The sequence below is a fragment of the Chiloscyllium plagiosum genome, unplaced genomic scaffold (genome assembly GCF_037043375.1).
Source record: "Chiloscyllium plagiosum isolate Xiang-an unplaced genomic scaffold, Cpla_swu_hap1 HiC_scaffold_10, whole genome shotgun sequence".
NCBI lineage: Eukaryota > Metazoa > Chordata > Chondrichthyes > Orectolobiformes > Hemiscylliidae > Chiloscyllium > Chiloscyllium plagiosum.
Genome location: NW_028270148.1, coordinates 10334848 through 10352932, shown reverse-complemented (window position 1 = coordinate 10352932; position 18085 = coordinate 10334848). Strand labels below are relative to the sequence as shown.

The window sequence follows — 18085 nt, the reverse complement described above, 5'->3', positions numbered from 1 at the left end:
ATTCTCCCAGTTGCCATAGTGGGATTTGAGGCTGTGCCCTAAGGTCATTTCCACAGACCCCTAGCTTACTTGTCCCATTACGTTACCCCAACGTCACCATCTCTTCCTCAGCAATCAAGAACACTTCTTCTGAAAGGGCAAAGGAAGGAGATTCAGCAGTAACTTCTAAATTAGAATTGAAAAAAAAAAGACAAATTCATGGAGATATAAAATCCAGGAGGATGGGCTAGGAGCTGTGTGACTCTACCACCGAGATGTGAGAGCATGATGGGCCAATTGGCCTCTTGCTGTGGGAAGTGATTCCCTGACTTAAGGCTATACTTGCAGCTCAACGCACTGCCCCACAATAACAACACAACAACTTATATTTACAAAACATCTTCAACACAGTGAAACATTGCAGAGTCAGGGAGTACAAAACAGGCCCTTCAGCCTATCGAGTCTGTCCTGCCCAAAAGAATGGCAAGGCTGGAACTCAGAGTTTAAGCTGGGGGTATCGATGCATTTAGGGTGAAGTTAGAAAACTATATGATGCTGAGTCCATGCTTAGCACCAGACCAGAGTTACATTAGAACTTCAAGTGAATGACAGGGGCAATTGTAAAATCAAGTATGACACTGAGCCACATTGGAAATGATAGCCAAGTGGGCAAATAACTTCATCAAATAGGGAGGGTTTACAGAGTGGCTGAGAGGAGAGAATTGAGGTGGAGAGGTGAAGACATGTAGGGAGGGGATTCCAGAGCTTTAAGCCCTGGGAACTGAAAACATCTTGGAGTGATTGTACTAATTAAGGAAAGATGGTGGCCTAGTGGTACTATCACTGGACTATTAATCCAAAGGTACTAGTAATGTTCTGAGGACCTAGGCTTGAATCCTGCCATGGCAGATGGTGGAATTTGAATTCAATTAAAATCTGGGATTAAGAATCTAATGATGACTATGAACCTGTTGCCAATTGTTGGAAAAACCCATCTTGTTCACTAATGCTCCTAAGGGAAGGAAATCTGCCATCCTTACGTGGTCTGACCTACATGTGACTCCAGACAAACAGCAATTCGCTTCTCACGTGCCCGCTGAGTAATTAGGGATGGGCAATAAATATTGGCCTGGCCAGTGATATCCGCATCTTATGAATGAATTTTCAAAAAAATTACAGATAGACAAAGATGTCAGAATTGTGTGAAGGCAGGTATCCCAGAGGGTGGGTTAGGGGGAGATTCCAGAGAGAGTTGGGGAGGGGGAGGTGAACACATGCAAATGAGGGTGAGAATTTTAAAGTCAAGGCATCGCTTGATCGGGAGCTGATGTATGTTGGTGAGCACAGGCATGTGAGGAGAAGGGGACTTGTTATGTGCTAATACACAGGCAGCAGAGTTTTGGATGACCTTGCATTTATGAAGGGTAGAACTTGGGAGGTCAGCCAGGAGTTGTTGGAATAATTGAGTCACGAGGTAATAAAATGAATAAGGTCCTTTCCAAATATTCAACGGGAAGTGCAGTGCTCTGCTCGTCAAATATTGGTCCATAGGGTGGTTTTGAATGTTATATTGATTGTTTTTCTCTCATGATTTAATCTACCATTCTGTAATTTTATGATTTCATAAATTAGGACAGTGAAATTCCACCATTAATGAAAAACAGGACACTGACTGTGTTTCTTTATGATTTCCGGGCCATCGATAGGAATGGATTCTCAGACATTCATGGGCTTTAAAACTGTCAATTTTGTTAGTTTGACTCCTACAAAGGCAGACAGCCGTTTATAATACTTTTTGCAAAAAATGTAATCTAGTCAAAAGATTAATCGTCTGGAAGGGATTGCCTGAAGGAATGGTGGAAACATATTCAGTTGAACTTGTAAAAGAGAATTAGATAAATGCTTCATTTGGAATACATTGAAGAATGGGACTGGTTTGATCACGGTCTCAAAGAACTGACCCAGGCATGGAGGGCCGAAGAGTCTTCATCTGAGTCATAAAACTTTACGCTTCTAAATGAATTAGCCATGATAAGAGTCAGAAACAGCAGATTACCGATTGAGCGATTACAGGAGAAGAGAGGACAGTCAGGAATGGCGTGACAAGGGTCTGTAAAGTGACGAAGGGGTTTGAGGAAACCAAAGAGGGGGTGTCGAATCATAAAAGATGTATCTACATGCACAAGGGACAATTGAACCCCAAACACATTTTCATTCATAGGGGGAGACTACTAAACCTGCAGCTAGTGTATCTGGCAGAGAACTGGGGCTGGAGGATTGTGACCGACTGCTAGCATCTGAATGAAATGGGAGCAGTGTTCACAGTCTGAAATTCTTGAATCTCGAGAAGAGTAAATTTTCAAAATGGGAAAAAAAATGACATGCCTTCCTGATAGCTTCCTTTGGAATTCTGTTGAAATTTCTAAGCGATTGAAGATACAGGGATGAGGATAGGGATCAGAAACTTCAACTGTTTGTGAACTAATGTCGGGGTTCAGCAAAACAATCAGTTAGTCTGCTTTCCCTAGATAGAGACTGCATTGTGAGCAGTGAAATCAGGATACACCATTGTAACATCACCATGGCCCGAACAAACATAGGCTGCTTCTCCACGACAGAGACAACTGGTGGTGATTTAACCTGAAGGTCACCACGCCTCAAATAAGGGGAGAGGTTGAGATGGAGCAGAGCAACAGGAGTAGGCCGTTCAGCCCTTTGAATCTGTCCCAATTTACATTGAGATAATGATTGATATGTGTCCTAACGCCATAACCCTGCCTTCAGTCTGTATCACTTACAAAAAAAAATCTATCTCAGGTTTAAAATTAACAGCTGATCCTACATCCAAAGTGGATGAGAGTTCTGAACACCTACCACCTTTGTGTGTTGAAGTGCTTCCTTACATCTCTCCTGAATGGTCTGGCCCTAATTCTCAGATTATCCCTCATAGAATTCCTAATCAATTGGCAACAGTTTATCTTTACCTGGTAATATTTCAAAGTCTTTGATCAGACCACCCCCTAACTTTCTAAATTCTACAGAAAACAGGCATAACTTGTGTAATCTCTCCTCAACACCTTGATCCCAGGGGTTAAGTTATCATTCTTGTGAACGCAGGAGAGTCCTTCACGGGAACCTCAGCCAGGGCAGGGGCTAGTGTTACTCTGCATTGTAAACCAGCCATCCAGCCAACTGAGCTAACCAACACCCCTCCCACCCTGTTGAAGTAGTGCACATAAACTGTCACATGTGTTATAACAAAACAGGAAGAGAATTTGATTGGTGGATTTTGTTCTTAAAGCTCAACATTCAGTTCAATCTGGAGAGTGAAGTCGTATCAAAGAAACGGCGATCTGTGGAGATGGAAATATTTGATTTAGAAGTTGATGTTGTAGACAATATGGATGACCTGAATCACCTATTACTTCATATCTGTACCAGGTAAACACCGCTCTCATTTTAACTGGTCAACCTTTCTTCCTCCAATGCAATAAAAGAACTAACTGCTTCTGCAGCTCAGTTATCCTGTGATTGGCTGGTAATTTATTACCTGGCTGTTGGTAGGAGCTTACTGTGAACAAATTAATCGCCATGTTCCTTCCAGCACAAGAGTGACCACACTTGAATAGAATGTCATTTGTTGTCCATCCTTCGTTGCCCTGAGATGCTGACAGATGAATATGAGAAATGTGGGAAGACATTTTGAAGTGACGAATATTGATATGTGGCTTGATTCACATAAAGGTCCACTCTGATTAAAGATAGAAGGCTTCCTTCCCTAAAGAACATTCATGACCCATTTGGGTTCCTTATAGACCGATTATCTGGGAGCTTGGTGGGCACACACTGGGACTGCAGTGTCCCCTACATCACAACATTGATGACTCTTTGTGAGTATGGTATCGATTTGATTTATTATTATCACATGTACCGCAATTCAGTGAAAAGTTTTGTTTTGCATGCAGTACAGGCAGATCATATCATACAAAATGCATTAGGGTAATAGAACAGAGCGAGGAATACAGCTGCAGAGAAGGGGCACAGAGAGCGAGATCAACATTAAATTTAAAATTTGAGAGGTTCATTCAGAAGTCTGATAGCAGCAGGGTAAATGCTGTCCTTGAATCTGTTGGTACGTGTGTTTAAGCTTTTGTATCTTCTGCCTGATGGAAGAAGTTGGAAGAGATTATAACCAAGGTGGGAGGGCTCTTTGATGATGTTGGCTGCCTTCCCGAGGAAATGAGAAGTGTAGATGGGAGTCAATGGATGGAAGGTTGGTTTGCGTGCTGGGCTGGGCTGTGTTCACAACTCTCTGCAGTTTCTTATGGCCCTGGACAGAGCAGTTACCAAACCAAGCCATGTATTGGCTGTGCTGGTGTTGGAATAACGTCAACAGAGTGTAGCTAAAACTTCAGTTCACCTGAAAAACTGCACCTCTGACAGTGCAACACTGTCTCAGTACTCCACTTTAATTCTCAGAACTGTTGCATTTAAGTCTCTGGAGCGGGATTAGAATGAATAGCTTTCTGACAGAGGCAGGAGTGTTACCCAATAAGTCCCAGCGAGCACTAGGGGGCAGTATTTTCACAACCTCGGATGGTTGGCCTGGAGGTGAGGGAGCTGGGAAGTGAGTAGGGAGCTGTGTTTTGTTTTAATTTCTTCTTTCATGTTATGTGGGTGGTACTAGCACAAACAGCAGATATTGTCCTTGACTAATTGTCCTCAAACTGAGGACAGTGCTGTTAGGGAGGGAGTTCCAGGTTTTTGACCCAGCAACAGAGAAAGAGCAGCGATATATTTCCAAGTCAGGATGGTCAGTGGAAGGGAACTTGCAAGTGGTAATGTTCCCACATGTCTGCTGCCCTTGTCCTTCTAGATGGAAGTTATGATGGGTTCGGAAGGAAAATAAAAACAGAAATTGTTGGAGAAACTCAACAGGTCTGGCAGCATGTGTGTGAAGAAAGCAAGGTTAATGTTTCAGGTCCAATTATCCTTCTTCAGAGTTTGGAAAGTGCTATCTAAGGATCTTTGGTGAACTTCTGCGGTGCATCTTGTAGATAGTACACACTGCTGCTACTGAGTGTCGATGGTGGAGGGACTGAATGCTTGTGGATATGGTGCCAATCAACTGGGCAGCTTTGTCCTGGATGGTGTCGAGCGTTCTGAGTGTTGTTGGAGCTGCCCCCATCCAGGCAAGTGGGGAGTATTCCATCACACTCCTGTAGATGGTGGACAGGCTTTGGGGAGCCAGGGGATGAGTTACTGTCCACAAACCTCCCGCTGTCTGACATGCTCCTGCAGCCACTGTGTTTATGTGATGAATCCAGTTGAGTTTCTGGTCCATGGCCACCCCCAGGATGTTGATAGAGGGGGCTTCAGTGATGGTAATGCCATTGAATATCAAGGCACAAATGGTTAGATTTTCTGTTGCCAGAGATGATCATCTACTGAACTTATTTGGCTTGAATCTTGCTTGTCACTGATCAGCCTGGATGGCTTCGCCATTTCCGGGACTTGCCAGTGGTGGCAAGTCTCCCACTTCGATGGAGGTGGCCTCCCTGCAGAGGATTGGAGTCCATCAGAGCTGGAGACTCCACCTCAGCACTGGCCTCTGGAAGCAGAGACTGTACCGGAGGGCTTCCCCTCCAATCCACATGCCCTTCCAGCTTGACCCTCGAAAGATTTAATTTTAAGTGGTACCTTCTCTCAGCCCCAGAGGAACATCATGTTGAGGGGTCCTTATTTTCTCCAGGCTGCCCAGTGCTCTCCATGGTGCTGCTGTGATAGAGCCCTGCAATTTGGAGGGCAGCTTCAATGGTCCAACCTGCCTTCATTGGGCCGTGAGCACGGAAGAGCCTTGTTAGGAGGCTGTTGGATGGAAAATGCCCTTCCTCTCCCAACTCACAGCATGTGTGGGCTTAAGATCTCTGTTTGGTCTCAATGATTGAGCTTCAAATCCTATTCTTCCCAGCGTTACTGCAGTTGCCTTCTTTTCCATGTTGGTTGGGCTGTACGTGTTACATCTTACTGGGGTAACATACTAGAAACCAAGCTCCACTCTTCCTAGGATTGTCATTAAAGATTTTATCAGGGTAGAGAAAATCCCCAGTTTCCCTGCCTGATAGACACAGGTTACAAGAAAATATACAACAAACGTTTATATTTGAAAAGAATTATAAATTCAATGATCAATTTCAAACTAATTATAAATAAATAGAGTCTAACTCCCAGGTAAATGGCTATTGTTGACATTTAAATCTATTAGTTCAAATTTGGAAACCTTCTAAAAACTTCTAAATCCTCTTCTAAAAGCCTATGTACAGATAGGCACAGACAAGCAAAACAAATAGTGATATGGGCAGGAGAAAGGAATGAATACTGGGAGAACAGTTCAATGTCACCAGGTCACTGAGATTATCCTTCTGCTCTCCAAGGCTTTTTACTCCTTCACAGGGGGCTCAAGTGTTTAGTATTCTAACTGCAAAGTGGCTTAGTTGCCAGTCAAAGGTCGCACTTTAAGTGGAAGGAAATAAAATGGCTTTCTTCAAGCTGTAGGTATTTTACTTGGGGGAGGTGGGGGGAGAGAGAGAGAGAGAGAGAGAGAGAGAGAAAGAGAGAGAGAGAGAGACCGACCACACACACACACTCCCACCACCAAGACTTGTAGCAGTCTGAAAGCTTCTGCCTGTATCGTTCACACCCACAAGCTGTTCAGCTTCCAGGAAGACCATCAGATAGCTGTTACCAGGCTGATGGCCTTTTTCATTCACAACTGATCACAACCCCACAAACCAATCAGCAACCTGTTGCTGGCCGAATCTCGCTTTCCGCACAGATTCCTGGATCTGGGCTATCTCCTCCTACACCTTCACCTGCTGCTTGCCAAGCAACAATGTAAACAAAACTGGCAATGAGTTTGAGTAACTTGCTTTTTAAAAGTACTGCAATACTTTGCATAGTCCTTTGTTGTAAAGCCCTTTTCAAATTCAGTCCACAGTGAAAACTATGGAAAAACAAAAACATACAGTCATTAAGATCTCATTAAAGATCATCTGTCTCTGGCACACATCAGTGTTAAATATGCCTACTTTGAAATTTTTTATTCTCAATTGCCTTCCATAAGTTGGCAGTCACGTTTCTTGAAAGAATACCATGCCGTGGATAGGATGAGCACAGCTGGACCAGCTCAGCTCCTGCAGAGAGTGTTTGACATCACAGTCCACAGCAGTCCCAGGGTACAGAGCAGGGTCAGCACTGTGCTTCAGGGAGCCCAGGACTGGGTATCAGAGATACCAAAATGTGTTAGAGAAAATCCCCCAGCAATAGCTCCATGACATTAATCAGATCTAATCAGAGGGCTGCTGAACAGTGTGTCTTGAAGCCAATTCTGGAAACATTTAAGCAAAACTGCTGCAAAACCACAGCAGCTCAGCAACGAATCTACAGCTTCATTTACAACCCGAGCTACAAATCGTTTCAAGCATTTAAGCAAAACTGCTGCAAAATCAACACATATGCAAGCCACTCAGATACAGATCCAGAAGTACTAAAACACAGACACACATAAATAGCAGGCGGGACAGACTACCAACACTTTATTGAGGACGCACTGGCAATGTCACCCTAGCGAAGTGATGAAACATCTGCAGAAAACCACAGCAGCTCAGCAATGAATCCACGACTTCCTTCACAACCCGAGCTACAAATCGTTTCAAAAACTCTTCCCAGACAAATAGGGCTGCTGTCTCATTAGAGAGTGATGACTGGTGGTGGGCTAACGCGAAGGTCGCCTTGCTTCACTTGAAGCGGGAGGGTGGTGCGGAAGGTTGAGAAGGAGAATCCTTCATGGTAACCTCAGCTGAAGCAGGGATGATGTTAATGTCACTGGGCCTTGCTATCCAGCCAACTGAGCTACACCAACCCTCTCTCCTGGACTGGACACTGTGTGCTTGAAAAACAACTGGCCAACTAACTGTTCTCTCAGTTCACAAAAGACTCGGGAGAGGACAAAGAAGCTTGAATAAAAATGCGCAGAAGCTCTCCCTGAATCACAGCAGCATTGACATGAATGACCACAAGGAACTTTCTACCAATTGTTCAAAATGTTGGCTAGCCTTCCATCCAGCTGCATCTTTCTGAATCCAAATGGCTTAACGATGAGGCAGAGTGGGGAAGCAAAGAAAATCCTGCTGTCCAGATCCAAATACCTCAGGGGCCATCTTGCCCAATTAGGTCAAGGATCTGGGAATTGGAAACCAGCCCGCTCAGTCACATGAAGAGCCACGACAGAAATTCGTCTCCTTGAATCAAGGGGCAACCGACAAGTCCACAGTGTCAGTTGCGCACTTGATGACAACGCCTTGCTCATCATTATCGCCAACAACTTGACAAATCTGAGCTGGGGGCAGCAGTGGAGGTTTCCTGACCATCCCCAGGACAACGAGAGGCAAAATCAGCTGTGAACCTGCCCCTGATCGCTATCTGGTGTCCCTCACTGGGATTGCTGATGTGCAGGAGTTGAGAGGTCACCAGAGCACCAGGTTATGTTTTGGTGGTTTTCAGGGGATGAGGACTGTGCTGGCTCAGGTGAAGTGGAAGGAGGAATAAGCTCCCAGGAGTGGAGAGTAAACATTGGCATTTTTAAAAGGAGGCAGTAAAAGTACCTACTCAATAGATCCATTTAAGTCAATAAAGATGTTCTTTATTTCAGAAAATTATAGTTGAGCAACAAAGTTGGAAAACAACTAAAATGGATGATTAAGGCCTATTATAATATATTGGACTTAACAGCACAAAGCCAAGTACTCAGCTAGTGTTCTGTTTTCCTTACTTCATTTAGTTTCCCTGTAATTATCAAAGGTAGAATCCCTACAGTGCAGAAAGAGGCCAGTTGACCCATCATAGTGGTTAGAACTGCTACCTCACAGGGACATGGGTTCAATTCCACCTTTGGGTGACTGTGTGTGTGGAGTTTGCACATTCTCCCCGTGTCTGCGTGGGTTTCCTCTGGGTTTCCTCCCACAGTCCAAAGTTGTACAGGTGAGATGCATTGGCCAGGGAAAATGCAGGTTTAAAGGGATAATGTAGGGGGTTGAGTCTGGGTGGGAGGCTCTTTGGAGAGTTGGTGTGGACATTTCGAGCTGAATGGCCTATTTCCACACATGAAAATCATGTCTGTGCCAAACTTCTGAAGGGAGCCCCCTACTCTATCCCCATATTTCCCATGGCCAATCTACCTAATCTGCACATTTTTGGATTGTGGGAGGAAACCCACACAGTCACAGGGAGAACATGCAAAGTCCAAATAGACAGTCACCCAAGGATGGAATTGAACCCAGTTCCCTGGCGCTGTGAGGCAGTAGTGTTCACCTCTGCGTCACCAACTGGTGTAAGTTGCAGTTGCACATTCTGACCCCACCACCAAGCTGAAGACATTTCTGTTACATTTCCTCTTGGATTTATTACTGACTTTGCCTAATAACCCAAGCCTCTAGTCTGCATCCACAAGTATGACCACCTTCTCTAGGCTTGACCCATCCAACTCTCTCATCATTTTAAAAATCTCTAATGGGGTCTCATCCAGAGAGATAGTTAGTATAGTAATGAAGACATGAAAGTAAAGGAGAATAAGAGAAGTAAAGGATGAGGAAGGATGGAAAGGAGTGAGTACGTGGAAAAAGAATGAATAAAGTATCATAAGGAACAATAAAGTGCTTTACAAGGATTGTACAAGTAAGGCAGTCTGTCCTCCTGTGTAGAGAGAATTATCACTTTCTAAATGACAATCAAGACTTGGAAATGGTGTTCATTGAGTGCTTCAGTCTGGTGTTCAAACGTATGACAAGTTGCCAGGAATGATGGCCAATATCCAGGGGTCAGAATTATCTTGACCAGCAGCTGGATGTTATAATAAGGACAGAGTGGGAGTTGGCTCTTTGGAGAGCCTGTCTTGTGATTTATTATGTGAGGCATCAAGCGTTTTCTCAACCGCTGCCCCTCACTAAATTCAGCATTTGTCAGCACCATGTGCACTCAACCAAACATCCGGGACTCTGCAGATCATCTGCAAATTTAGAGATTTTGCCTGCAACGCCCATCTCCAAATTCATTAATATAAATCACAAAAAGCCAGAGTCCCAACATTGATTCCTGGGGAACACCACTTACAGCTCATCTCCAGTCTGAGAAATGCCCATCCGTACCTACCCTCTGTTTCAGCTCCTTTATCGAACTTCAATCCTTGCTGCCAAAGACCATCAATCCCAAACATTTCCAATTTGCTAACTAACCTGCCAAATGGCGTCATATGAAAGTCCAAATACTGAGCATCCGCAGCACTACACTCATCCACTACCTGTGTCACCTTGTTATAGAACTCAAACTAAATTTGTCAGACATGACCTGCCCTTGACACAACCATGTTGCCTGTCTAGTACTAGCTTTTTTATTTCTCTAAGGTAGATTTATCTTGTTTATTAATTAGAAAACATTTACAGCATGGCTGACTTATATTAGCTTGAACCAAGGTGCATTCACATTCTGTGCAACAAATACATTCAAGACTTTCTGCCCTGTTTGAATTACCCAGGAACTTGGGCAGCCTATAGTTTGGCATATCTGCTTCCATGGCAATGCCGTAGCCAATCACAGCAAACTTGCCGATGAATCAGTACCCTTTCTCAATTGTTACAATCTGGTGAAAATTTGTCTTCTTCCACGTTTCCTGATAACTGCCAACTGAAAAGTTTTAACAACCTGTGTCACTTTTTAGCTATGTTTTTGTGGTCTTGTTGATATTATTAATATCCATAAGAGAAACAATCTCAATGACCCACAATGGAGCTGCTGGTGGACTTTGAATCCAATGAATAAAATCTGGAATTATCTCCCTCTCTCCATCACCAGTGGTGATCTTCATTGCTGTCAATGGGTTTTGTGTGGAAATTGATGAATTGGGAAAACATGGTGATTGACTGGTGGTAGTTAAGAAATATAATGGGTGATTTGGTGATGAGACAGAGCACTTCTGGACATACCCAATACCTAACCCCTTCCACTTTAATGGAGAGAAATAACACTCCCTAAAACATATTTGAGTAATGATGGATGGACGGCCAGTGGGGGAAGGGGAAAGATAATATTGCAACTCATGTAAAATAGCAATAAAGATGAAATTGATTTTGCCTTTGTTCCTCAAGGTATCGAGGTGAGGGAAACATGTCCAGCACGGGAATGGTTCTGATGGAAGTCGGAATGCTGAGTGGCTTTATCCCAGAAATGAACAAGATCCAGGTCAAGAACCCAATGAAAAGAGTCGAGTTTGAAGCTGGACAAGTCATTCTGTATTTTGACTCGGTGAGTCAGGGATTTTTCTTTCATGTGGAGGGTGTGTCCACCCCTGGTACCTCTCTTCAATGTTTCAGAGAAGAGGTTTCTGTGGGAATGTTCTCGTGTAAATCGTAGAAAGTTCAGATTTGGACACTTAGAAACATGACTCTCTATGACTTGGTGTTTTCTTCTTTCTAGCTTAATGAAACTGAGATCTGTGTGAGCATCCCCATGATAAGGGACTCCAAAGTTGCAAATGCCCAGGATGCCACGGTCAGAGTACTTCAGTATTATGAGCCAGGTGAGTCCCTGAATTTTTCGGTTTGGAGTTTGGGTGTGGATCTGTATCCCTCGCCAATATGGAAACGTTGGTCTAATTTCTCTAGAGTTGGTCAGGGCGTGGGGGCAAGCTGGGTTGTCGGCTGGTGTAATGGAGCACTTCGGAGTGTCAGGGGGTCTTGTGTTGTGGGGGAGTGGTCAGTTCAGGATGAGGGGGTAGAATCGAGGGTGAGGGTGTTGAGCGGGGCTTGGGAGGAGGGTAGCATCAAAAGAGCCAGTTGTTGAGTTACCCAGGAGGCAGATTCAGGTTTAATATTTCCAGGGGAACTCTCCAGGGAGGATTAAATCACAGCTGAAAATGTGTTGCTGGAAAAGCGCAGCAGGTCAGGCAGCATCCAGGGAACAGGAGAATCGACGTTTCGGGCATAAGCCCTTCTTAAATCACAGTCATGTGATGTCTCTGACTCTAACTTCAAGTTGGAGTCATTTGCCCAGGGGCCTGGCATTGTTCATCGCAGTTCCCACAGAGTCAGTGCATCAGGATTTCTGTAGGATGACAATGTGTATCTCTAATTATACTGTCCAGACCCTGACTGACCACAGCAGGGAGGATCTGGGACATGTCTCAAAATTAGTTCCATCCAAATTTGGCATATCCAATATCCTGCTGTCAGAGTGGGTTGGCTCTCCACCGTAATCTCTCAAAAGAAAATAATGACACAACCCTACTGTTTTAAATACACATTCTCAGGATGTTGGCATTTTTGGCTGGGACAACATTCATTGCCAGTGCCCCTGGAGAAGGTGGTGCTGCCTGTTCTCTGTATATCACTGGATTGTGAGGAGGGGTGTTTCTCACACGTACAGCAGGTAGCAGAGAACCTATAGCCTCGATCCTAGAACATAGAACACTACAGCACAGGAAGAGGCCCTTCGGCCCACCATGTCTGTGCTGACCATGATGCCATTCTAAACTGATCTCTTTTGCCTGCACATAGTCTGTATCCCTCTATTCTGTCTGTGAATGTCTGTCTAAATGCCTCTGAAACCTTACTACTGTCTCTGCACCTACCACCTCCCTCTGTGTAAAAAAACTTGCCTTTTACACATACTTTCCCCTCTCACCTTAAACCTATGCCCCCGAGTATTTGACATTTCTATCCTGGGAAAAAGTCTCCAACTATCCACACTATCCACACCTCTCATTCCTTTATAGTTTTCTATCAGGTCAGCCCTCAGCCTTAGATGCCCTAGTAAAAACAATGCAATTTGTCCACCCACTTCTTATCGCTAATACAATCCAATCCAGACAACATCCTGGTACACCTTGTAAAGATCATAACAAGGTCAGCCGAATGGAATACAAGTTCCCTGATTGAGGCTGTTAATCTGGTCCAATAAGGGAGCCTTGGCTGACAGATATAAACAAGAATGTCCTCATTTCCCTGTAAACTGGTTGAACAGTAAGGTTTGGGGCCTAGCTTTACTGCTCCTCTCCCTTGTAAAATTGCTGTTGTATACAGCTGTAAATGTTAACTGTTTTTTGTAAATTGTGTTGTAATTTGTTTAATAAAATATTATAAACAAGAATGTCCCCTCAAACTCTATTTTGATTTAATCCATGCCCTCCCCTTCACTGTTTGATCACACAACATTGCCCTTTGAGAAGGGCACTGCTTGTCACTGGCCACTCGGGGGTTTCCTTTCTTCCTGGTGGTGGGAATTGAATAAAGATTCGTACACCTTGTGTCTCTCACTGTGTCTCACACCTGCACACACACACAACATGGATGCTGGGGAAAAATAAGCACCACCGCAGTTATTTGCAAGGTTTGTGAAGGTTTGTAGCTCAGGTTGAGGTTTAGGGCGTAGGTTTGTTCACTGAGCTGTAGGTTTGATATCCAGATGTTTCATTACATGGCTCGGTAACATCATCAGTGGCGACCTCCAAGTGAAGCGAAGCTGTTGTCTCCTGCTTTCTATTTATATGTTTGTCCTGGATGGGGTTCCTGAGGTTTGTGGTGATGTCATTTCCTGTTCGTTTTCTGAGGGGTTGATAGATGGCATCTAGATCTATGTGTTTGTTTATGGCGTTGTGGTTGGAGTGCCAGGCCTCTAGGAATTCTCTGGCATGTCTCAGAAAACGAACAGGAAATGACATCACCACAAACCCCAGGAACCCCATCCAGGACAAACATATAAATAGAAAGCAGGAGACAACAGCTTCGCTTCACTTGGAGGTCGCCACTGATGATGTTACCTAGCCAGGTAATGAAACGTCTGGATATCAAACCTACAGCTCAGCGAGCAAACCTACACCCTAAACTACCACAGTTAGGTGGTAGTGTGGGGGTATAACAAAAAGAGAAAAAAATGAAAATAAAAGAACAGGAGTTCTGTTCAGAAATTCTATTCACGCTGAGAGCTGCCTCTGAGGGAGCTGGATCAGTGTGTGCAAGGACTGTCCTCTTGATTGTGTCAGAGGGGAGGGAACTGACTCTGGACCAGCTGCCCACATCCAAAAAGAAGAAAAAAAAGGAGAAAAAAAAAGCAGTTGTGTCAGAGGTTCTGTTCACTCTGAGAGTTGGCTCTGAGGGAGCTGGATCAGGGTCAAGGACTCTCTATGTGTAAATAAAGGGTGACTTGGTGAGTGTATGCCGACCTCTGGAGTTTTTTCTAACTCATATTAAGAGAAAAAAACAAGAATGTCCCCTCAAACTCTATTTTGATTTAATCCCTGCTCTCCCCTTCACTGTTTGATCATGCAGCATTGTCCTTTGAGAAGGGTACTGCTTGTCACTGGCCACTCGGGTGTTTCCTTTCTTCCTGGGGATGGAATATAAATAAAGATTCACGCACTTCTTGTTCTTTGCTGTGTCTGACACCTGCACACACACAACATGGATGCTGGGGAAAAATAAGCACCACCGCTGTCAGGCAGTAGTGTGGGGGGGAAATTAAAAAAAAAGAGAAAAGAGCATTAGTGTCACACATCCTGAAAAAAATAAACGGGAGTGTTAGAGTGAGTTGGCTCTGAGGGAGCTGGATCAGTGTCAAGGATTCCCCATGAGTAAATAAAGCCTGATTGGCGACCAGATACCAGCCTCTGTGGAATTATTCATAGTCTTTTTTTTTGCCTACTTATATTGGAAGTATCAGTGACTATGAAGGAAGAGCAGATGAAAGTCCATTTGGATGGTGTATGAGTGTCTCAGAGGGAATTCTTTGCTAAATTAGAAATATATAAAGATATATAAAGTAGACCATTCAGCCCCTTGAGCCTGCTCCAACATTCAATATGATCATGTCTGACCATCCAACTCAGTCCCCCTGTCCCTGCTTTCTCCCCATACCCCTTCATCCCTTTAGCCGTAAGAACTATATTGAACTCTATCTTGAAGACATTCAATGTTTTGTATAAAGAGGTCTTTTGGAATAGGATTGGGTGAATTGATTGATTGTCGTGTTTTGCTTTAAATACAGCGAAGATGGTCGTGAGGACGTACAACTCGAAGGTGATGTCAGACACCGACACGTGCACCTTCTGTGGCATTGGCTGTAACCTGTGTCGCTCCCAGTTCAACTCTATATCCGACCAGTCCACAGCTCCAACTCTGGCCGGATGTCTGAATGTCCTCCTGCTCTCTCTCCTCAGTGTTTATCTCAGCTTGTCTTAATTACACAGCTATCATTGAATATAAATTTCCTCTTGGTGAAATAATTATTGCTTTAATTGGGAGAGGGGTGCAGAAAGACTGGCAGAGACATGTTTGACTCTGTCTTGGAAACCACCGGAACTGAGCAAACTGCTTTTTGCAAGCTCTCTGTTCATGATTTCTTCAACGTCCTCCTTTTGTCGATTTGTTCAGTGAAAAGGTATACATTTTTCATGAATGTTTCATCACTTTTATCCCACCTTTATACTCTATTGAACTTAACCTCTCCAGATTTCACAGTAAGCAAGACTATCCTGAATTTACAACTGCTGACTGAGTTATGGTCCTCCTAAACTCACTGGAACAAACTGTGGATCTATCAGCTTGCTGTGTTCGGAAACTGGCGTCTTTCAAATATTCACATAGTGCATAAAGTTCCCTAACTTTCTCCTCTGGCCTCTTTCCTGCGTTTGCTTTGTGTATGGGTGTGTGTGTTTGTTTTTCCACATGCAACTACTGATTCGCAAAAGAAGTAAAAGAAAATTTTTAATCCGCTGAGACCAAATCATAATTAACTTGTGTATGCGTGTATGTGCAGCAAAGGGATCAGGTCTGGCTAATACTGCTGTAAAATAAATCTTGATGTTATAACGTAAGTAAAAATAAAATCAAGTTTTGCCCCTATGTTCTTGGCAGTTTTTCATTGAGAAATCACCACAGTAGAATTAAACCATCCACAGACATTATTGAAATGAGACACTTTTAATAACATCTCTATTCTTCAGCTCATGGGGCTGCAGTATCTTAACTTCACATGTAAGCTTTTGGTGAGTCACACACTCTAATACTTTACAGTGGGTACTGTGATACTGACAGGTTAACACACAGCACTGAGAACACTTACATGAGGTTTATCCACTGTGATGGGTGCCCTGATTGATGGGATATAAAGCACAGAGAATTCTGCAGCGTTACACATTATAAAACCCTTATAACACAAAGGGACCTCCTGTTAGTTAAAGGAATCCCCAATTCACGATGCTCCCTCCTTCTCTGTCTGCCAAAAGGCCTGCAACGTGTATAGCCACATGTATATATATTCACAGAACATAGAATGTACATCATTACAGCAGAGAACAGGCCCTTCGGCCCTTGATGTTGCACCAACCTATGAACTGATCTAAGCCCATCATCATCCATGTGCTTATCCAAGTTTTGTTTAAATCTCCCTAATGTGGCTGAGCTAACTACATTGGCAGGATGGGCATTCCACGCCCTTACCTCTCTCTGAGTAAAGAACCTACCACTGACATCTGTCTTAAATCTATCACCCCTCAATTTGTAGTTATGGCCCCTTGTACAAGCTGACGTCATCATCCTAGGAAAAAGACTTCCACTGTCTACCCTATCTAATCTGATCATCTTGTATGTCTCTATCAAATCCCCTCTTAGCCTTCTTCTTTCCAATGAGAACAGATCCAAGTCCCTCAGCCTTTCCTCATAAGACCTTCCCTCCAGACCAGGCAACATCCTGGTAAATCTCCTCTGCATCTTTTCCAATGCTTCCACATCCTTCCTGTAATGTAGTGACCAGAGCCATACACAATATTCCAACTGTGGCTGCACAAATGTTTTCTACAGTTGCAGCATGACATTACGTCTCCGGAACTCAATCCCTCTACCAATAAAACATAACACGCTGTATGCCTTCTTAACAGCACTATCCACCTGGGTGGCAACTTTCAGGGACTCCAAGATCCCTCTGCACATCCACACTATTGAGAATCTTTCCATTGACCCAGTACACTGCCTTCCTGTTATTCCTTCCAAAGTGAATCACCTCACATTTAGCTGCATTGAACTCCGTTTGCCACCTGTCAGCCCAATTCTGCAGTTTATCCAAGTCCTCCTGCAACCTGTAACACTCTTCCACACTGTCCACTACTCCACCGACTTTAGTGTCATCTGCAAACTTATTAACCCATCCACCTATGCCTGTGTCCAAGTCATTTATAAAAATGACAAACAGTTCATAGTTATTACTGAATCTCCATCTACAATGAGACAGTGCATTATGGATTGTAACAGCATGAAATGAATTGCCCTTCCTCCCCCACATATTTCGGCAGAACTAGCTTAGCAACACCTGAAAAGAGAACAGGAACAGTTATTGTATCGGATTGAAACTCTGTGTCAATTTCACTGATGATGCTATTCTGACATTTCATTGAGGTTTACCTCTTTTGCTGTGACAGGACAATGGGTTGTTAGGGTCAAGCACAGGGACCTGCAAATTGTTGGTGTCCTGTGCAAGGTTTGGGACACTGAAAGCTAAACTCACCTTTCACCTTCCATCTAATAGTTATCCCTCTTGCCAGCTTTGTCAGAGGAAGGCCGCACCTGCTAAACCTGCTACCCCACCCTGGAATAGAAACATTGAAAATAGGTGCAGGAGTAGGCCGTTCGGCCCTTTGGGCCTGAACCACCATCTAATATGATCATGGCTGATCATGCAATCTCGGTATCCCACTCCCACTTTCTCCCCATACCCCTTTATCCCTTTAGCTGCAAGGGCCATGTCCAGTGACCTCTTGAATATACCTAATGAACCGGCCTCAACAGCTTCCTGTGGGAGAGAATGCCCCAGGTTCACATCTCTCTGAGTGAAGACATTCTTCCTCGTCTCAGTCCTGAATGGCTTACTCCTTATTATTCAACTGTGATCCTTAGTTCTGGACTTCCCCAGCAACGGGAACATTCTTCCTGCATCTGGCCTGTCCAGTCCCATCAGGATTTTGTGTGGGATAATACTGGGATAAGGGACAAGGCCATTGCTTATTGTC

At 43.9% G+C, this 18085-nt stretch overlaps 1 protein-coding gene across 1 annotated transcript in view; it reads left to right on the top strand.

Moving 5' to 3' along the window:
- The window catches only part of cd109 (CD109 molecule), a 142426-nt gene extending 126500 nt beyond the window's left edge, over positions 1-15926 (top strand). The window contains exons 30-33 of the mRNA XM_087991108.1: positions 3281-3420; positions 11178-11334; positions 11506-11608; positions 15070-15926. Of these exons, the coding sequence (XP_087847234.1) occupies positions 3281-3420; positions 11178-11334; positions 11506-11608; positions 15070-15263 (594 nt within the window). The 3' untranslated portion in view covers positions 15264-15926. The remainder of the gene's footprint in view (positions 1-3280; positions 3421-11177; positions 11335-11505; positions 11609-15069) is intronic.
- Positions 15927-18085: the final 2159 nt, after the last annotated feature.